At 38.1% G+C, this 22900-nt stretch overlaps 1 protein-coding gene across 4 annotated transcripts; it reads left to right on the forward strand.

Moving 5' to 3' along the window:
• The first annotated feature begins 276 nt into the window (after nt 1–276).
• LOC117398036 (interferon-inducible protein AIM2-like) lies at nt 277–22720 on the forward strand. 4 transcript variants are annotated; one of them, XM_059016957.1, is made up of 9 exons: nt 277–624; nt 7878–7941; nt 15385–15712; nt 16166–16218; nt 16554–16661; nt 17381–17557; nt 17942–18067; nt 20883–21068; nt 22204–22720. In XM_059016957.1, the coding sequence occupies exons 3-9, from the start codon at nt 15442–15444 to the stop codon at nt 22429–22431; spliced, it is 1149 nt and encodes a 382-aa protein (XP_058872940.1). In that variant the 5' UTR covers nt 277–624; nt 7878–7941; nt 15385–15441; the 3' UTR covers nt 22432–22720. The 4 variants fall into 4 exon arrangements, with proteins under 4 accessions (XP_058872940.1, XP_058872942.1, XP_058872941.1 ...); XM_059016959.1 differs by lacking the exon at nt 277–624 and having other exon boundaries at nt 7508–7941; nt 15388–15712; XM_059016958.1 differs by lacking the exons at nt 277–624; nt 7878–7941 and adding an exon at nt 12996–13880.
• The last annotated feature ends 180 nt before the right edge of the window (nt 22721–22900 follow it).

Here is a 22900-nt window from a genome sequence, read left to right on the forward strand (position 1 = left end):
CACACAGCCTATTATTATTATTATTATTATTATTATTATTATTATTATTATTATTATTATTATTATTATTATTATTATTATTATTATTATTATTATTATTATTATTATTATTATTATTATTATTAATTTCTTAGCAGACGCCCTTATCCAGGGCGACTTACAATCGTAAGCAAATACATTTCAAGTGTTACAATAATAATAATAATAATAATAATAATAATAATAATGTCTCGTAGAGTTTATTGCTCCTCAGTGATCGTTGTTTCCTTCAGCAGTCACCGCCTCTGAAGAGCCCCTCAGTGCCGTGCACGGCGGGGATGTTATCCTCAACTGCAGCTTCACCCTCAGCGGAGGTCGCAAAGATCTGCGTCTGCAGTGGGTGAAGGAGCGCGATGGGCAGACAGAGACCGTGCTGGCATACTGCGGTGGCGGGGTGCAGAAGAGCGAGGCCAGCGCCTCCTACAGGGATCGAGTCTATTTCTATCCAGAGGAGCTGACCTGGGGCAGCGCCCCCTTGTGGCTTCACGATGTTGAGCTCTCTGATCATGGTAAATACACCTGCTATGTGGAGGACAGAAGAGTTGGTGGACTGGGAACAGATGACAGTTCATGTGGAGGTGAAAGGTAAGTTTCTCTCTCTCTCTCTCTCTCTCTCTCTCTCTCTCTCTCTCTCTCTCTCGCTCTCTCTCTCAATATGTGGTTTGTTTTTTATACTATGTGACTGTGATTACTAGAAGTTGTACACTACGTATTCCCTAATATTTTACAAAGCATTTACACAAATTAATACAGTGGCAGTGTCAAAAAAAAACATAATGCTAACAGAATTGGTGACCAATTTTGCTGCAACATTTTATAATGTGATCGAGTGTTTATGGCAAACCTTATAATATTCTAAATTGCATAGATGGTAAAGGAAATTCATGTTTCTGTTTCAATACATGCAGTTGTACAAGGTGGACGAAATGGAAGTTCAGTTATTTCCACTTCACATTGTAAAAAAAAAAAAAAAGAATACTCTATCTTTACGGCAAATGTACCTTAATATTGACTCAATCAAACTGTATTTGTTGATTTAATTCTAGTGTATATTTCCGTATTATTAACATATTTTAAGTATATATTTTATAAGTATTTTGCACTAATATTTAACAACTTTTACTGTTAAAAAAATGTCAATATTAAGGTAAATTTACCGTAAGAGGTGAGAGAATGGATTTTAAAGATGGTCAGCGCTCCTTTAAAGGGAGGGGCCGTGATCATGTTAATAAAGCTAAAAAAGGTAAGAGAATGGATTTTAAAGATGGTCAGCACTCCTTTAAAGGGAGGGGCCGGTGATCCTGTTAATAAAGCTAATAAGAGGTGAGAGAATGGATTTTAAAGATGGTCAGCGCTCCTTTAAAGGGAGGGGCCGGTGATCATGTTAATAAAGCTAATAAGAGGTGAGAGAATGGATTTTAAAGATGGTCAGCGCTCCTTTAAAGGGAGGGGCCGGTGATCATGTTAATAAAGCTAATAAGAGGTGAGAGAATGGATTTTAAAGATGGTCAGCGCTCCTTTAAAGGGAGGGGCCGGTGATCATGTTAATAAAGCTAATAAGAGGTGAGAGAATGGATTTTAAAGATGGTCAGCGCTCCTTTAAAGGGAGGGGCCGTGATCATGTTAATAAAGCTAAAAAAGGTAAGAGAATGGATTTTAAAGATGGTCAGCACTCCTTTAAAGGGAGGGGCCGGTGATCCTGTTAATAAAGCTAAAAAGAGGTAAGAGAATGAATTTTGGGGTGGGGGGGTTAGCCCCCTTTAAATTGATTTCATCATTTCATAATTTTATTATGTTCTAAAACAAAAAAAATAAGATTTTGTTTTGGGGGTACAAAAAAAAACAAAAACGAAAAAGGTCCGCTTTGGTCTTGATGGGGTGAGGTGGGTAAAATTCACATCAGGTCAGAAGTCAGCTGTCTTGCATTTGTTTGGCTCCCAAACTCCTGTGAAAATAAAAGACAACCAAATAAACGAGAGAGAAAGAGAGAGAGGTGTGTGCCCCCTACTGAACTACACCATGCATTGCAGCACAGCATCCCTGTACTGTACAGCTCTGGCCAAAAGTTTTGCATCCCCCTTTATATATGGGGCAGCAGTGTGGAGTAGTGGTTAGGGCTCTGGACTCTTGACCGGAGGGTTCAATCCCCGGTGGGGACACTGCTGCTGTACCCTTGAGCAAGGTACTTTACCTAGATTGCTCCAGTAAAAACCCAACTGTATAATGGGTAATTATGTATAAATAATGTGATATCTTGTAATAATTGTAAGTCGCCCTGGATAAGGGCGTCAGCTAAGAAATAAATAATAATAATAATAATAATAATAATATAGAATGATCTAATTGTACTCTATGAAGCTGAGTGAGTTCATTCTATATAGAGGGGGTGCAATTCAATATGTTAACAAGGGAACATTATTCAGCAGCTTTCATTGGACTCTGTGAAGCTGAGAGAGTTCATTCTATATAGAGGGTGTGCAATTCAATATGTTAACAAGGGAACATTATTCAGCAGCTTTCATTGGACTCTCTGAAGCTGAGGGAGTTCATTCTATATAGAGGGTGTGCAATTCAATATGTTAACAAGGGAACATTATTCAGCAGCTTTCATTGGACTCTATGAAGCTGAGGGAGTTCATTCTATATAGAGGGTGTGCAATTCAATATGTTAACAAGGGAACATTATTCAGCAGCTTCCATTCGATTTTATGAAGCAAAATGTATTACTTCTAGGGCCAAGCAAAACTTTTGGCCAGAGCTGTATACTCGTTCATTGTAATAAAAGCGACTGTCATTTACCTTGTTCAATATTAGAAATATAATTGTCATATTATTATTATTATTATTATTATTATTATTATTATTATTATTATTATTATTATTCATAGCAGACACCCTTATCCAGGGTGACTTAGAGTTCTTACAAAATATCACAGTACAAAGTATCAAATTGTAAGATATCACATAACAAATAAGCAGTTATAAGGTACAGTAAAATCTGTAGAAAATAAGATCATATTCAAAAAAGAGCAAAATAAAGAAGACAGTAAATAATCACATTTTAAGAGTGAGTTAAGCTGATAGTAAAAAAAGGATCTGCTTAGTAAAGTCCAGTAAAAGCAGGTAGTGAGTATGATAAATGGGTAACAACGATTTCAAATACGAGCCATTACAAAAAAAAAACCTGAATACGGATACCTAGAAGAGGAAAATCAAATACAAGAAACAGGAAATTGTTACAATTAGGAGCAGTTGTAGAGGTGTGGAGCAGTTAAGTGCAGTACAAGCTGATCACAGTGCAGTGTATCACAGTGCAGTGTATCACAGTACAGTGTATCACAGTGCAGAGTATCAGTGCAGTGTATCACAGTGTAGAGTATCACAGTGCAGAGTATCACAGTGCAGTGTATCACAGTACAGTGTATCACAGTGCAGAGTATCACAGTGCAGAGTATCACAGTGCAGAGTATCAGTGCAGTGTATCACAGTGCAGAGTATCACAGTGCAGAGTATCAGTGCAGTGTATCACAGTGTAGAGTATCACAGTACAGAGTATCACAGTGCAGTGTATCACAGTGCAGAGTATCAGTGCAGTGTATCACAGTGCAGAGTATCACAGTGCAGAGTATCACAGTGCAGAGTATCACAGTGCAGAGTATCAGTGCAGTGTATCACAGTGTAGAGTATCACAGTGCAGAGTATCACAGTGCAGTGTATCACAGTACAGTGTATCACAGTGCAGAGTATCACAGTGCAGAGTATCACAGTGCAGAGTATCAGTGCAGTGTATCACAGTGCAGAGTATCACAGTGCAGAGTATCAGTGCAGAGTATCACAGTGTAGAGTATCACAGTGCAGTGTATCACAGTGCAGAGTATCACAGTGCAGAGTATCAGTGCAGTGTATCACTGTGTAGAGTATCACAGTGCAGAGTATCACAGTGCAGAGTATCACAGTGCAGAGTATCAGTGCAGTGTATCACAGTGTAGAGTATCACAGTGCAGAGTATCAGTGCAGTGTATCACAGTGTAGAGTATCACAGTGCAGAGTATCACAGTGCAGTGTATCACAGTGTAGAGTATCACAGTGTAGAGTATCACAGTGCAGAGTATCACAGTGCAGAGTATCACAGTGCAGAGTATCAGTGCAGTGTATCACAGTGCAGAGTATCACAGTGCAGAGTATCAGTGCAGTGTATCACAGTGTAGAGTATCACAGTACAGAGTATCACAGTGCAGTGTATCACAGTGCAGAGTATCAGTGCAGTGTATCACAGTGCAGAGTATCACAGTGCAGAGTATCACAGTGCAGAGTATCAGTGCAGTGTATCACAGTGCAGAGTATCACAGTGCAGAGTATCAGTGCAGTGTATCACAGTGTAGAGTATCACAGTGCAGAGTATCACAGTGCAGTGTATCACAGTACAGTGTATCACAGTGCAGAGTATCGCAGTGCAGAGTATCACAGTGCAGAGTATCAGTGCAGTGTATCACAGTGCAGAGTATCACAGTGCAGAGTATCAGTGCAGTGTATCACAGTGTAGAGTATCACAGTGCAGAGTATCACAGTGCAGAGTATCAGTGCAGTGTATCACTGTGTAGAGTATCACAGTGCAGAGTATCACAGTGCAGAGTATCACAGTGCAGAGTATCAGTGCAGTGTATCACAGTGTAGAGTATCACAGTGCAGAGTATCACAGTGCAGAGTATCAGTGCAGTGTATCACAGTGTAGAGTATCACAGTGCAGAGTATCACAGTGCAGTGTATCACAGTGTAGAGTATCACAGTGCAGAGTATCACAGTGCAGAGTATCAGTGCAGTGTATCACAGTGTAGAGTATCACAGTGCAGAGTATCACAGTGCAGAGTATCAGTGCAGTGTATCACAGTGTAGAGTATCACAGTGCAGAGTATCACAGTGCAGAGTATCACAGTGCAGTGTATCACAGTGCAGTGAATCACAGTACAGTGTATCACAGTGCAGAGTATCACAGTGCAGAGTATCAGTGCAGTGTATCACAGTGTAGAGTATCACAGTGCAGTGTATCACAGTGCAGTGTATCACAGTGCAGTGAATCACAGTACAGGTAAGAGCAGTTAAAATCTACAGTAAAATCAGTAGAAAATAAAATAAAATTCAAATAAGCGCAAAATATAGTAAATAATTCAATTTTAAGAGCGAGTTCGACTGAGAGCAGTTAACTTCTAGTAAAAATGTTTGCTTATAAGAGTAAAGTCCAGTAAAAGCAGGTAGTAAGCGATAAACGGATAAGAACGATTTCAGATAAGAGCAATTCTAAAATCAAACACAAGATACAGGAAGTAGTTAAAATTAAGGTCACTAATGTATGAGATACTTATGAACTATTGAACTATGAACTATTGGCTACATATTAAAATATGACAACAAAAACGATAATAATAATAATAATAATAATAATAATAATAATAATAATAATAATAATAATAATAATAATTCAACTTTCATTTGTCGTGCCGCTGTATAGATTGCTGTATAGATATTCAAAAGTATGTTTTTAAAAAATCATTGTTGGATGAAGCCACTGGATTGCATTTAGCGCCACTGTCTGGATTATAATGCATCTTGACATTTTGAAAATATTATAATAGGCTAAGTAAAAACCGTGGTGTTTATTTTTTGTCTCATTTTTAAGTTTGTTTTACTGTACAAGGAAATAGACTCGGAGAAACCGAAAGTGATACTAAAATAAAATATTTAAAAAACAAAATACATTCTTTTTAAAAAAAAAAAAAAAAAAAAAAAAAAAAACAAGATTAATTTCTGGTTTTATCGACCAAAAAAGACGAATCTGTCGATACTTTAAACTGTCGTTATATTAAACAAAGACAACAGGAATCTGGAACTTTTTAAAAAGTTTGACTGAAGCAATTCTGCTAAAAAAAAAAAAAAAAAAAAGACCATACCTGTTTTTATCAAAATGTATTTTCAAGTTTTGCAGCTAATTCCACTTGGTTTATGGCTTTTAAAACCTTGACGACCACGGGACCGGCTGTCTGTTCGCCGTAATAACCGATCACTAACTCCACGATGTCTATCGGATCTGCGTGTTCCAGTCTGCCCCTCGGAATGTTTCGATACCCTTCTTCTAAGCGAATGTCATTCAACTTGCTTTTAAATCGTTTCAAATCATCCTGTAAAAGTTCCTCTAAGGTTTCGATAATGTCGTCTTTCCTGGTATTCACCATATTATTTTAAGGTCCCTAAGACAGATACGGCGGTGTAGCTGAAGTTGATTAGCCAGTTCGAGTTCAGCTGCTGTTTCAAATGTTTCGAAATGTATAAGGAAGTCAACGTCACTTGAAGGGGAAAATGTACATCCCTGGTCAAAAGTGTTGCAACAGCCTATATAACTCATTCAGCTTCTAGAGTCCAGTGAAAGCTGCTGAATAATGTTCCCATGTTAACATATTGAATTCCACCCCCTCTATATAGAATGAACTCCCTCAGCTTCATAGAGTCCAATGAATGCCGCTGAAGAATGTTCCCTTGTTAACATATTGAATTGCACCCCCTCTATATAGAATGAACTCCCTCAGCTTCATAGAGTCCAATGCAAGCTGCTGAATAATGTTTCCTTGTTAACATATTGAATTGCACAATCTCAATATAGAATTATTATTATTTATTTCTTAGCAGACACCCTTATCCGGGGCGACTTACAATTGTTACAAGATACCACATTATTTTTATATACAATTCCCCATTTATACAGTAGGGTTTTTACTGGAGCAATCTCGGTAAAGTACCTTGCTCAAGGGTACAGCAGCAGTGTCCCCCCCCCGGGATTGAACCCACGACCCTCCGGTCAAGAGTCCAGAGCCCTAACCACTACGCCACACTGCTGCCCATGAACTCATTCAGCTTCTAGAGTCCAGTGAAAGCTGCTGAATAATGTTCCCTTGTTAACATATTGAATTGCACACCCTCTATATAGAATGAACTCCCTCAGCTTCATAGAGTCCAATGAAAGCTGCTGAATAATGTTCCCTTGTTAACATATTGAATTGCACACCCTCTATATATAATGAACTCCCTCAGCTTCATAGAGTCCAATGAAAGCTGCTGAATAATGTTCCCTTGTTAACATATTGAATTGCACACCCTCTATATAGAATGAACTCCCTCAGCTTCATAGAGTCCAATGAAAGCTGCTGAATAATGTTCCCTTGTTAACATATTGAATTGCACACCCTCTATATAGAATGAACTCCCTCAGCTTCATAGAGTCCAATGAAAGCTGCTGAATAATGTTCCCTTGCTAACATATTGAATTCCACCCCCTCTATATAGAATGAACTCCCTCAGCTTCATAGAGTCCAATGAAAGTTGCTGAATAATGTTCCCTTGCTAACATATTGAATTGCACACCCTCTATATAGAATGAACTCCCTCAGCTTCATAGAGTCCAATGAAAGCTGCTGAATAATGTTCCCTTATTAACATATTGAATTGCCCGCCGCTTTGTAGTTTTCCCGGAGACTTAAGGGAAAAAAATGACAATTTAACATTTCGAAATCTAACATAAAAGTCGTGTTTGGAAAACATAAGCACGACAGTAGTTGGCAACAAATCTAAATTCTGTACCTTTAAATATTTGTGGGCGGGTGTTGGCAAGGGAACGCGCTTTCTGCACTGCACGGCAGCACACGCCATCCTCTTACTAGCCAATCAAACTGCTGTTTCGGCCTTACGCAGTATGAATGACTGGAGTTGCGACCAATCAAACTGCAGTATGAATGGAAATGCGCTCAGCAAGCGACTGTACAATTGAGCGGGAGTTTTAATTTTTCGTATAGAGACGTGATTAAGAAGACTGGACTGGACCGCATCAGGTGATAAAAACGACTCCAAAAGAAATCGGTAAGTGTTTTTTTTTTTCTTTTCTTAAATACCTACTTATATATAATTAACAATTACAATGACTAACATCACAAAACTAATGCGTGTATACTTGAGTGAAGGCCGATAGCTCCACTGAAACCCTGTTACTAGATTATCGCCCGATCAACACATTGAAGGAAAAAAAAAAACAACTAACTGAAGCACTTCGTCTTCCATTTCTGCTATTGTTATGAATATTATTGTTCCTGTATTCATAATTAATCTAGAGCTGATGCTGCATTTTGTAACGTGTGTAGGGGTACTGGAGGAGGCTGTGTGGTCCAGTGGTTAAAGAAAAGGGCTTGTAACCAGGAGGTCCACGGTTCAAATCCCACCTCAGCCACTGACTCATTGTGTGACCCTGAGCAAGTCTCTTAACCTCCTTGTGCTCCGTCTTTCGGGTGAGACGTAATTGTAAGTGACTCTGCAGCTGATGCATAGTTCACACACCCGAGTCTCTGTAAGTCGCCTTGGATAAAGGCGTCTGCTAAATAAACAAATAATAATAATAATAATACTAAAATGTAGGCTTGTCTTGAATAATAGAGCTCCTGTATTCATAATTACTGTCAGAGCCACAGCTGCATGTATGGGACGCTTTGTTAATTTAGTTTGTCGTCAGTTAGCTTAGTCTGACAGTTAGTTTATTATTATACTACTGTATTTAATCCTGTACTTTAGAGTACTGTAATCTGCCACAAGTGTTATTCAATCTGTAGTATTTTGCATTGAATCGTATCCTGATGTAACTGTCACTGACACTGTTATCTGCTCTGTTATTGAATCGTATTTTGTCATATACTTGTATTTGCTAGAACTGAAGTCATTGTATTTATCTTGCTCTTAACTGTATTATTACTTGTACTGTGATTCTTGAAATGTGTTTTTGTTTACGACTGTAAGTCGCCCTGGATAAGGGCGTCTGCTAAGAAATAATAATAATAATAATAATAATAATAATAATAATAATAATAATAATAATAATAATAATAATAATAATAATAATATAGTGTATTAACATACCCTTGCCGTTTCTGCTCAGTTCATATGCTGATACACGTGACAGAAGTAATAAATACATTTGAGTTTATTGATTCATATCGTGATTGGTCTTGGCACATTGTGTCCAGCGGTCAACTCTCTCTGACTTAGAGAACACTTTTCTGTTGTTTCCCGAGGGGTGTTCCCAACTTTAAAATAACCCTAAGTGATGATTGGTTTCCGCTAATTATTTTATTATATTTTAAGATATTTAAGTTATTTTTCATTACAAGATCGAATTATATATATATACAGTGTATGCATATTTATATATATATATATATATATATATATATATATATATATATATATATATATATATATATATATATATATAAGCTGAATTGCATTAAGAATATGTTCCCATTTTCTTAAACCAAATTCATAATCTAATTTCCCTCAAACACCACCAAAATGAACGAAGCTGCGTTACAGGATAAACAAGACGGGTATCAGTCCTCGTTATTTAATTCACACACAAAACACGTGCATTCATTTGTAGGACCAAAGGTGTATTGTAGACTAAATCGAATCAGAAATGCTAATGACATGTATTTCAGGTATAGCCTATAAAAGATTCATATCTTAGTAGGGTAGACCGGGGACGGTTGTAACACGGGACGGTTGTAACACCGTGAATTTCTCCAATCAGAAGCAAGCTAGAGTGACGTCACTCACTCGGCACATGCTCAGTTCAGGTCTCTGCCTGTCAAAGAGGAGATGTCTGTGCCAAAGCCTTGAGATGTTATCTATAAAAACCGATTTTTGACCTAGGAGAGTACATTTTTTCTCCCAGTTTTCTTGTTGTGATACATCCCTGTGTTATCCAGTTTATGGATCCAGGCTTTTAGGATTTTCATCCCTGATATCTGTATTTATAATTGACACAATTGCTCTCTCTTAGTTTTGTTGTTTCATGCTGGAACGTGAGGTTTAGTAACGGCTCACTGGGTTGGGGTCAGTTGTAACAGGTGTTACAATTCACCCCATACACCATTACCTGAACTGTATTTAGGCACATTAATTCTTGCACTGAAGGAAATGTTCATATATCACAATTGTGACTCAGAGTGACGTATTCTCGCTTGAAAAGGCCTATCATTTTAGGGATGTTAAAAAGTTTTAAAAGTAGGACAACATCCGTTTTTCGAGTTAACCTCTGTCCCAGATGTACAGCCTAATAAAGTCAATGGTACCAAATCTGCTTGTAACAGTGGACGGCGCTATTGATAACGTTGGAGCGAATACACAAGAGTCTGTTCCTGGAACATCAGGTGTAATTTACTGCAACTATTGTTCATCAGATTAAATATTATTATTATTATTATTATTATTTATTTCTTAGCTGACGCCCTTAACCAGGGCGACTTACAATTGTTACAAGATATTATATTATTTTTACATACAATTACCCATTTATACAGCTGGGTTTTTACTGGAGCAATCTAGGTAAAGTACCTTGCTCAAGGGTACAGCAGCAGTGTCCCCACCGGGGATTGAACCTACGACCCTCTGGTCAAGAGTCCAGAGCCCTAACCACTACTCCATAAATAGTCAACAATTGAATATTTAGTTACAATATACTCTCAAAAACAGGTGCTTAAAAAGACATGGAGCATGAGGCGGAACACCCTGCAGCAACACTAGTGTAATATACACAAGCAGTAGTTTTATCTACACATGTATTACTAATTATAGCATTTTAATTTGAAGGCGAAGGGAATGTGGATCAGGTGGAAGAGCCGGGAGCTGTTCACATGTTTCTGCTGGTATCCCTCGCTCTCTCTGCTCCGATCAGGCGGCGACTTCATCTGAAACAGAAGGGGGGGGGGCGTCATGCATCAATCTTAAAACAAACCGACATGCCTTTAAGAAAAACATTTAGTAGGTGGAAGGATATGGCAATGCGAAACACTGCAGGGTTGTCTGCTAGACAGGCCCACCGAGAGGACGGGGACAATTCCCCGGGGCCCAACGCCTCGAAGGGGGGCCCGATTGAAGGGGGAATTTATATATATATATATATATATATATATATATATATATATATATATATATATATATATATATATATAATATTTTAAAACAGCTTTTGTTGTGTAATGATTGTGTATCCAGGCGCTGTCAAACACTTCCTTTCACACAATGATTTGAACTTTCGCATTTCATATTTTACAACACCAAAAAGCTGAAAAATTTTGTGTATTTTGTTTTTTTAAAGACTTTTAAAAACTTTAAAAGAACCCTAAAGTTGCGCGAGCGGCAGCGGGACATATCAATCCTTCCCCGGGGCCCATGGCGGCTCTCGGCGGCCCTGCTGCTACATCAAATATCGAGTTTATTTCTGATTCGTTCATTATAATAAGAGCAACTGTCCTGTACCTTGTTCAATATAAGAAATGTAATTAGTACTTATTAATCATTGGCTACCTATAATTATAATAATAATAATAATAATAATAATAATAATAATAATAATAATAATAATAATAATAATAATGTTGTGTTCGTTTGTCGTGCCGCTGTATAGATATTCAAAAGTATGTTTTTAAAAAATCATTGTTGGATGAAGCCACTGGATTGTATTTAGAGCCACTGTCTGGATTATAATGCATCTTGACATTTTGAAAATATTATAATAGGCTAAGTAAAAACCGTGGTGTTTATTTTTTGTATAATTTCTTTGTTTGTTTTACTGTACAAGGAAATAGACTCGGAGAAACCGAAAGTGATACTAAAATAAAATATTTAAAAAACAAAAATACATTCTTTAAAAAAAAAATAAAGGTTTAATTTTTGGTTTTATCAACCAAAACAAAAAAGACGAATCTGTCGATGCTTTAAACTGTCGTTATATTAAACAAAGACGACAGGAATCTGGAACTTTTTAAAAAGTTCGACTGAAGCTGTTCTGCTACCGGGACCGCGTGGTTAAAAGACAAAACTAACAAACAAACAAACAAAAAAAAATACCATACCTGTTTTATCAAAATCCATTTTCAAGTCGTGCAGCTAAATCATTTTGGTTGATTTCTCTTAAAACTCTGACGACCACAACACCTGCGTTTTGTTCCCCGTAAAAGTCGATCACCAACTGTGCGATGTCCATCGGGTCTGCGCGTTCCAGTCTCCCCCTAGGAATGTTTTTGTACCCGTTTAAGGGAATGTCATTCAACTTGCTTTTAAATCGTTTCAAGTCATCCTTCAAAAGTTCGTCTAAGGTTTGGAGAATTTGGTCTTTAATGGTTTTTCCCATTTTATTTTAGGGTTCCTTAGACAGATACGCGACACACGACTGTAGCTATAGTCTATTTGCCAGTTCGAGTTCAGCCGGGGTTTTTAATGTAGGAGGAGAACACTATCGAAATATATAAAGGGAGTCAACGTCACTTTAGCGGGAAATGTACAGCTGGGCAAAAGTGTTGCAACATCCTGTCCAAAGTCGAATGAAAGTTGTTGAATAATAGTAACATGCTGAATTACATACCGCTCTGTGGTCCGCCATATACATACGAAAAACTGACACATTGAAAAAAAAATACTTTCATTATTTATTTCTTTCTTAGCAGACGCCCTTATCCAGGGCGACTTACAATTGTTACAAGATATCACATTATTTTTTACATACAATTTCCCATTTATACAATTGGGTTTTTACTGGAGCAATCTAGGTAAAGTACCTTGCTCAAGGGTACAGCAGCAGTGTCCCCCCCCCCACCTGGGACTGAACCCACGACCCTCCGGTCAAGAGTCCAGAGCCCTAACCCCTACTCCACACTTGTTAACATAACACTGCTGCCCACTACAGTACTACTATTATGGCTTCCGGTAGACTTTTATTTGCGATATAATTCTGTTAAATTATCATGTTCAAATATATATTTTAATATGCTGTACTGTATATTAAAACGATATTGTGTATGCATATATATATATATATATATATATATATATATATATATATATATATATATATATTCAAGTTAAAATAGGCAGCACTCGTGTTAAAAGCCTAGGGTACATTTGGCTGATAGGTACAGTAAACATGTACTATCAAACACAAAGACAACGCGTACAGGCTAACCCTATCCTGTTATATTAATGACCTAACAGCATCATAACAGAAAACTCTAGGCTATTTTCATGATGTTGAGTAACACGATGACAAATAGGTCAACGAATTTGACTTGGATTTAAAATGAACTGCCTTATAAATGTGTCATATTAATCTGTTTACTTTGAGTAATCAAATGTGATAATTGCACCACGCCCACTGTGTAAAATCGAATTCAGAATGTTTTGCCGAGTCATTCCTATGACGTCATGTTCTGTAGTTGGCCACGGCATGTATTCATTATGAAGGTTATTCTCCGATCAACCAACCGGTTTGTTTGTTTTTGGTTTTTTTTAAAAAACAAACTATTTTTAAAAATACCTAAATCTCGGATGCAACACGATAGAACTCGTTACATTTTATTTATTAAAACAGTACAGCGGCATTAAAGAACAATAGCATGGTTTTAAACACAATTTTAAGTATATGTGTCCTCTAAGTTTATTTATTTATTTATTTATTTATGTATTTATCAATTGCCTTTTATAATGAAACAGCTTTTTTTTTAAATCTGGATTTTACTGCAACCGCTCTGCCTGCTGCAGCTTTCCTTTTCAGATTTGAGATTGCAGATATTATCGTCATCCTTTCTGCTCTGGCGGGAAGTTTGAATCAGTACTGTTTAATTAAGTTTAAGCGCACTTTTTCAGCCCTGCCTGCCCCGCCCATCGTTTGGCTGTCCATTTATGGGAGTCAGCGATTACATTACACTAAACTGAATGTAATTCACAGCACCTTCAATAAGAAGTATCCGCACGAACAGGTACATGTAAATTATATATATATTTAAAAGAAATTAAACTACTTGAATTAATTCGATCAATAGCAGACTGCTGTTGTATCTGGCTTCCAGAATTCTTTTTTTGTATATATATAGTTTGCCTCTTTTTATCATCGACTCGCTATCGGCGCGTCCTTTTTTACAAACAAAGGAATTATTCACTATAGGATGAAGAGAACGATTCAGGACGTCATTTTAAAACCTTGGAGGACTCCGCGTCGATGAGTATCACTCTTCCTTAATTATAAGATCCGGTAGCTTTTTATTTTCAAATTAACCGTTTTAGTTATTAAGTGTGGGATCGATGTATAATATATACAATTACAGATATTACAACGTATGGGGAGCTGTCTAAATCAATTCCTGGCGCCACAGTAAATAAAGGCGTGTATTATTATTATTTATTTCTTAGCAGACGCCCTTATCCAGGGCGACTTACAATTGTTACAAGATATCACATTATACATTATTTCACATTACATACAATTACCCATTTATATAGTTGGGTGTTTACTGGAGCAATCTAGGTAAAGTACCTTGCTCAAAGGTACAACAGCAGTGTCCCCCACTGGGGATTGAACCCACGACCCTCCGGTCAAGAGTCCAGAGCCCTAACCACTACTCCACACTGCTGCTCCAATAACGCAACTTGAATGACAGCTTTTGAAATGAATAATTACACACTGTTAAATCTCTTCTTTTTCACTACGATGAAGTAGAAGAAATGTGAAAACGAAAGTGATAGTAAAAAGTTAAAGAGGACAAAAAAAAAAAAAAACAACTAAGGATTTATTTCTGATTTTACAAAAAAATTATTAACGTATTTAAAAGCAGAAAATACCGATGCGGGAGAACGCAGGGCACAGTTCTGTTATATATGAAGTCAAAGTAAAATAACTTATAGGAAGGGCGGGGAGCAGACTGCTATTCATTTTACACGGCATTATGCTCCTAATACGATTTATTACTCCATAATACAATATCCTAGAACGTGACGTCAAAGTATCCCTCCGTAGCGTTCAGTCGAGGCATTTAAGTATAACTTGATAGCGTTATTTAAAATATTTTTGGCCATGCAGTTAATTATCCTACACAAAAGCTCAAAACAACGTTGTGCATTGTAACAATTGTAAGTCGCCCTGGATAAGGGCGTCTGCTAATAAATAAATAATAATAATAATACTAATTTGGCTACCATAGATCTTTGTAACGGGTTTCTCAAGGCGGCCCCGAGTCCAAAGCACTGCCACGATGACGTCACGGTTCTTACATAAGTTTCTTCCTCGTGCGAAGCGAGTTTTGGGAAATATATAAGTGAATGTGTACTTTTTACTAATACTATGCTTGAAAAACCCTTTTTTAAAATTCTAAACCACTTAGTTAACTCTCCCCTTCTCCCACTTTACCGCTCCCTCTGTCTGTGCTTTCCCCATTAACTCTCCCTCCCCCCTCGTTTCCAACCTCTCCTTCCCCCTCTCCATCTCAGCAGTTTCTCCGCGTCCTGCCTCTCTCTTCGTACAGTGAGACCCGCCGCTGAACCGGGATGAAGAAAACGCTGAAGGACCACCTTGTGGACACCCTGGACGACCTAGTCGAAGAGCAGTTCACCAGGTTCAAGGACAAGCTGGGAGAAACACGGTTCCAGGGGCGCAAGATCGCCAAGGGGAAGCTTCAGAAAGCGAAAAGCCTGGAAGTGGCGAGTTTGTTAATCAGCACCTACAGCCAAACGCACGCAGCTAAGAACGCCGTATCGATATTGAGAGCCATAAATGAGGCAGACCTAGCCGAAGAGTTGAAAAAAAAAACTCGAGCCGGTAAGATTATTATTATTATTATTATTATTATTATTATTATTATTATTATTATTATTATTATTATTAATAATAATAATAATAATAATAATATGATTAAGGTATACGCAAGTCAAATATTACAGTATGTTAGCCGCAAGAACTTTGTAGGATTACAATTATAGTGAGAGAGAGAGTCACTATAAAACTCTTTGGGACTGATTTTCAAATCTTTTTACTCTTGTACGTTACTCCATCAAAATGTACAACAAAAACTTAAAAATAATGTGATATCTTGTAACAATTGTAAGTCGCCCTGGATAAGGGCGCCTGCTAAGAAATAAATAATAATAATAATACAGGATTTAAACACATCCATATATATATATGCTTTTTTTAACATTTTCTGTTTCATTGTTTAATTTTATATTACATTTTTTTTTTTAAATTAATAAAACATATTTAATTCCTCCACAGCGCGGCCACCAAAGAAAGTGACAAAAAAGGAGAAAACACAGAGATCTTCTCCGGTTAAGTATCAACTCAGAAAGGCCGTGTTCAAATTGCAAATCTTTTTACAGTAATGCTGCTTTTTGAGTTCGCTGCCGGATAGATCCATTCAGAGCGAGTGGGTGTTGGGCATCATATCAGCTTGCTTGCTCGTTACAATGTTTTGCATGGATTTGAGAACGAGGCTGTTTTATTTTTAAAGATACCAAGGTATTTATTGAAGAAGGCTTGGGGTCAGAGTAGTGTGGTAGAAGAGGCAATCACATTTTTTTCCGTATGCCATTTCTGTTTGAAAGTGATGCATTAAAAAAAGTACTATACATGCTAACTGTGGGACTGTATCTTATTATTCCAGATGACTGTGAAGAATCAACGTAAAAAACCTGCTGGAACATCAAACAAACTACCACCGAAAAAACTAAAGGTTATGAAAATAAGCCAACCAATAACCTACACAAATAAGGTAACCTGCAATAGTGGAAGCGACTAGTTCAATGCAACATTTTCAAGCAATTTTCACTAAATTCTGGAACTGCGTCAGGTGTTTTATAGCCTTAAAAGTGCTTGCAATTAGCTTTTGGGGTCCCCGAGGGTCTCCCCTGGTAAAGGCACGGCCGCGTGGGGTGCAGGGGGGAGTCACACAGTCAGGGGAGCGCAGGAGTCCCCGAGGGTCTCTCCTGGTAAAGGCACGGCCGCGTGGTGTGCAGGGGGGAGTCACACAGTCAGGGGAGCGCAGGGGTACCCAAGGGTCTCCCCTGGTAAAGGCACGGCTGCATGGTGTGCAGGGGGGAGTCACACAGTCAGGGGAGCGCAGCGGTCCCCAAGGGTCTCCCCTGGTAAAGGCACGGCCGCATGGTGTGCAGGGGGGAGTCACACAGTCAGGGGAGCGCAGGGGTCCCCAAGGGTCTCCTCTGGTAAAGGCACGGCCGCATGGTGTGCAGGGGGGAGTCACACAGTCAGGGGAGCGCAGGGGTCCCCGAGGGTCTCCCCTGGTAAAGGCACAAAAATATTTCCTTCTTAAGTCTCAACACTAAGAAACACATCACCTTTTATTTGTCTTATTTGTACTAGCTGTTGTTCTCTCAGTTCACTGTATATTTCTCCTCTGTGTACATGACTATGAAAGAAATGGAGAAAATATCAGAAACGGCCGCTGACGACTTTCTCATCTTTGATTTTCAGAAAAAGGAAACTAAAGAGGTGGTGATTATAACATTTGCTGACCCAAAGGATATAACCCAAGCGAAACTTTATGATATGGCCAAAATAAAAAAGTTCAAGGAAGGAAAATTCATAGATCTCCAAAACTACATCATTGATAAAGTCGATAAAAGACTGGTCATCACTAAACTAACAAAGGTAAGGTGACAACAATAGCAGAGAGCCTCACAAGCCTTCCATTCCTTTAAAGTCTTACAGAACACCCAGTTTATTTAAAAACTCAGAGTCGACAATAGAAAGCTGGCTTCTGGGATTGGAGGACGCTCACTCAATCTTCAGATCTCCTGAGCAGCTGTGCGGGGATTGTGTTTTGTTGCCACAGTTAACTTTTGTGGCATTCATCTTAAGTTTTTGTCTTAATATTTAGTACACAGCTGTATTCTATTATTCTCTCAGTCAAGTTTGCAGGTGCTGTCCAGTTAAAACGAACCTTGTCACGGCTGCATTGTTTTAAAAGAGAAACTAAAAAACAGAACCTTTCTATGAAATACCAACATCAAACCAACGTTGCTTTTTCTACAGGTTTCACCAGACGCAGGTTTTGAAATCAGCGACAAAGTTCTCAAAAAGATGCTACCAGTTCCACTAAATAAAGCGAACAGTAGACGAATCAAAACACCCATAACCATACAGGGCAAGGTAACAGAAGTAAGTCAACGTTTGAATCCTAATAGACATACAAATATACAAATAGAAATATTAAAATGTCTCTCTATCATTGAGAATTTTGACTGTAAGTTAGGTACACCACCATTATCGAGTCTAGAAAAATGTGTTTCAATTATTAAGATGTTTCTGTATCTTGAAGCACCGATGAATGTAATCATAGTACTGGATATAATTATTTGTTAAGAATAGATTTTTATTAATCAGTAAACTGTGTATGTCGAATAATGATGAAAGTAGAATCACCCAAATCATTCAGAAAATAGGAGGCACTTTTTTACACAGAGAATTGTGAGGGTCTGGAACCAACTCCCCAGTAATGTTGTTGAAGCTGACACCCTGGGATCCTTCAAGAAGCTGTTTGATGAGATTCTGGGATCAATAAGCTACTAACAACCAAACGAGCAAGATGGGCCGAATGGCCTCCTGTCGTTTGGAAACTTTCTTATGTTCTTATGTTCTTAAATAATAAAGTTACCACCATTCCCTACATTATCTTACTGGTGACAAGCAGCCAACTCAGCACAACAGGTACAAGAATGGCTGCGTTCCTAAATTCAACAGCTGAGAAGCAACAACTCTCAAAATCGTTCCTAAACTCCTGTTGAGAGCGAGTGATGCGCAGCGTTGGCTCAATGCTGACTCAACGAACTCAGCGACTCTCAGAGCTGGGGAGCTGATCAACAGAAACATGGCGACACCCACAAAAATTATGAATGGGATTTAAATGTAGATACTGATTATTATTATTATTATTATTATTATTTATTTCTTAGCAGACGCCCTTATCCAGGGCGACTTACAATCGTAAGCAAATACATTTCAAGTGTTACAATACAAGTAATACAATAAGAGCAAGGATACCGCAATCCGCCTTCAAAACGGTAATTGTTAATACACACACACACACACACACACACACACACACACACACACACACATATATATACAGTGCCTTGCATAAGTATTCACCCCCCTTGGACTTTTCCACATTTTGTAGTGTTACAACCTGGAATTAAAATGGATTTAATTGGGATTTTTACCATTTGATTTACACAACATACTTAACACTTTGAAGGTGCAATATATTTTTTATTGTGACACAAAAGTTAATTAAACAAAAAAAAAGACATTTGTTGGTTGCATAAGTATTCACCCCCCTGAATCAATACTTGGTAGAAGCACCTTTGGCAGCAATTACAGCTGTGGGTCTTTTTGGGTAAGTCTCTACCAGCTTTGCACATCTGGATCCTGCAATTTTTGCCCATTCTTCTTGGCATTGAATGGGCAAAAATTGAGGTCTGGGCTTTGACTGGGCCATTCTAAGACATTCAGGTTCTTGTTTTTAAACCACTCCAGTGTAGCTTTGGCTGTGTGTTTAGGGTCATTGTCCTGCTGGAAGGTGAACCTCCGCCCCAGACCCAGGTCTCTTGCAAACTGAAACAGGTTTTCCTCTAGAATCTCCCTGTATTTGGCTCCATCCATCTTGCCCTCATTCTTGACCAGTTTCCCAGTCCCTGCCGATGAAAAGCATCCCCATAACATGATGCTGCCACCACCATGCTTCACCGTGGGGATGGTGTTCTCAGGGTGATGAGCAGTGTTGGCTTTGCGCCACACATAGCGTTTTGCGCTAAGGCCAAAAAGTTCAATTTTGGTCTCATCAGACCAGAGAACCCTTTTCCACATGTTTGCTGTGTCTCCCACATGCCTTTTGGGAAAATCCAAACGGGATTTGGTATGGGTTTTTTTCAGCAATGGCTTTCTTCTCGCCACTCTTCCATAAAGCCCAGCTTTGTGGAGCGTCCGGGTTATAGTTGTCCCATGGACGGTTTCTCCCATCTCAGCTGTGGATCTCTCCAGCTCCTTCAGAGTTACCATTGGCCTCTTGGTTGCTTCTCTGACTAATGCCCTCCTTACCTGGTCACTGAGTTTTGGTGGATGGCCTTCTCTAGGCAGAGTCGCGGTTGTGCCATATTCTTTCCATTTTTTAATAATGGATTCAACGGTGCTCGGGTGGATGTTCAAAGTTTGTGATATTTTTTTATAACCCAACCCTGATTGGTGCTTCTCCAGAACTTTATCCCGGACTTGTTTTGATAGCTCCTTGGTCTTCATGATGCTGTTTGTTTAGATATGCTCTGTAACAAACTCTGGGGCCTTCCAGAAACCGGTGTATTTAATCTGAGATCATGTGACACTTTAATTGCACACAGGTGGACTCCATTCAACTAATTATGTGACTTCTGAAGGCAATTGGTTGCACCAGAGCTTATTTAGGTGTGTCATAGCAAAGGGGGTGAATACTTATGCAATCAGTAAAATTATTTGTAAATAATTTTGAAAAATATGTAGTTTTTTTCCCCACTTCGACATTATGGACTATTTTGTGTAGATCAGTGACAAAAAATCCTACTTAAATCCATTTTAATTCCAGGTTGTAACACTACAAAATGTGGAAAAGTCCAAGGGGGGTGAATACTTATGCAAGGCACTGTATATATATATATATATGTATATGTATATGTATATATATGTATATGTATATATGTGTGTGTGTGTGTGTGTGTGTGTGTGTGTGTGTGTATTAACAATTACCGTTTTGAAGGCGGATTGCGGTATCAGTATCTACATTTAAATCCCATTCATAAGTTTAGTTTAGGAAAGTTTAGGAATGCAACGAAGCGTTCCTAAATACCCGAAAGTGACAATAGTGACGTTTTTGTTGATTCAACGCTCAACAGTAGTTGAATTTAGGTAACGCACACAATGCTAAACAAACACTCCTGTTTTGCAGGTAAATGAAAAACTGGTGAATGGAAACGAAGTAACTATCACAGATTCGACAGCTGAAACCAAGCTTACACTGTGGGGAGATCTAACACGCACACGAATCAAACAAGGAGACTGGATTGAAGCAACGAACGTTACATTAAACACTTATGATCAGTCTTACAACACATCATGGGCAACAACCATTGAGGTATTCAGTCACCCCACTGTGATTTCTACTACACCTAAGGTGACCACATGGCTCTGTGTTCAGCTGGTCAGTTTGGGACAGTTCAGGCTTTTCAACTTGCAACCCCAATGCATTCTGGTCAGCAGTCCTGCTTCTCTCAAAGGTAAGAATGTTACCTGAGACAGGTAAAACGTACCAGAATGCATTGGGTTTGCGAGTTGAAAAGCCTGAACTGTCCCAAGCTGTCCTGCTGAAAAACAGAGCCATGTGGTCACCTTGACTAGACACCATTGCAGGAAACAGCTTTTAAAAAGTCTCATGCGTTTTACCATGTGTGTGTCTCTGTTCCCTTTCTCTTGCTGTTTTAAATAAATGGCCTGTGTAGGCTATTAAAGTCATCAATGAAATTAGACGATCACTACTTTGCCTATTTTGATGATTTTCCAAGATTTTCTGTTCCAGTGGTTTGATTTCATATGCACTACGAATCAAAAGTACAGAAGCAATGTGGTATTCTAATACATGTGTTCATGTCCTTATGGGAACAAAAAACCACATATATTTTAATTATATATATATTTTATATCCTTATATTTTTCATATATAGAAACTGACCCCTTTTTTAGATATTTAAAATATATGGGCTATATTTAAAATATATATTAGTATTATTAGTCTGTAATCCATATATGTATTTTATAGGTTGAAAATATATGGATATATGGCGCACCATATATCTTCATTAGTCTTAAAATATATATTCATATATTTTAAATATAGCAAATATACACAGGAGGCTGTGTGGTCCAGTGGTTAAAGCAAAGGGCTTGTAACCAGAAGGTCCCTGGTTCAAATCCCACCTCAATCACTGACTCACTTAACCTCCTTGCTCTCCGTCTTTCGGGTGAGACGTAGTTGTAAGTGACTCTGCAGCTGATGCATAGTTCAAACACCCTAGTCTCTGTAAGTCGCCTTGGATAAAGGCGTCTGCTAAATAAACACACAATATTAATATATTTTAAATATATATAAAAAAAGGTTCTTAATTCAAGTTGCAAATGATTTAAATTTAAATGAACCAGTTTTGTTGTTTTCTGTATCTTTTATTTAAACAAACAACTAAATAGTTTTCTTTCAATGTTGTTTCGTCTCAAAGGTAAAAGAAGTCCTGGAAGTCACAATCAAAGCTTTTGACAAACGTGGCACTAAATACATCCTGAAAACAGAAAAACAGAGCTACACGATCCAAAGCACCCAGCTGAAATCCTTCCTGGGTTGTGGAAGAGTTACAGAGATATTAGAAAATCTGGAACGAAAACTACCGCTGAAATGCTGTGTCGTTTTAATAAAGGGGACTGATACTGTACAAATAATTGTTGAATAAAAAAAAAACAAAGCAAATGGCTCACCCAGTAAAGACACGGAGGTGCAGGGGAGTCATGCACACAGGAGCTTGCGGGTTTGAAGCCTAGGCCAGGGGAGCGCCATCTGGTGGTGAATCAGTGTAGTGGAACATACAATGCAGGGGCGCTGCTTGCTTTGTTTTTTTTTTTTTTTTTACTTTGGGAGTTTATGTGATGGGGAGGGGTTGGTATTTGTGGTGTAGGGGAAATAATGTATGTGGGTGTATCATTATGATTATTATTATTATTATTAAAAGTATGATATCATTATTATTATTGTTATTGTTGTTGTTGTTGTTTTGTTGTTATTATTATTAATATAATTATAGGTATGATGTTGTTATCATTATTATAAAGTTAAGCGATACGCCAGCCAAATACTACAGCATTTTTGGACAGAATTATGAGACTGTAATATACAGAGAGAGAGAGAGAGAGAGAGGGGGGGGG

Source organism: Acipenser ruthenus, chromosome 54 (assembly GCF_902713425.1).
Source record: "Acipenser ruthenus chromosome 54, fAciRut3.2 maternal haplotype, whole genome shotgun sequence".
NCBI lineage: Eukaryota > Metazoa > Chordata > Actinopteri > Acipenseriformes > Acipenseridae > Acipenser > Acipenser ruthenus.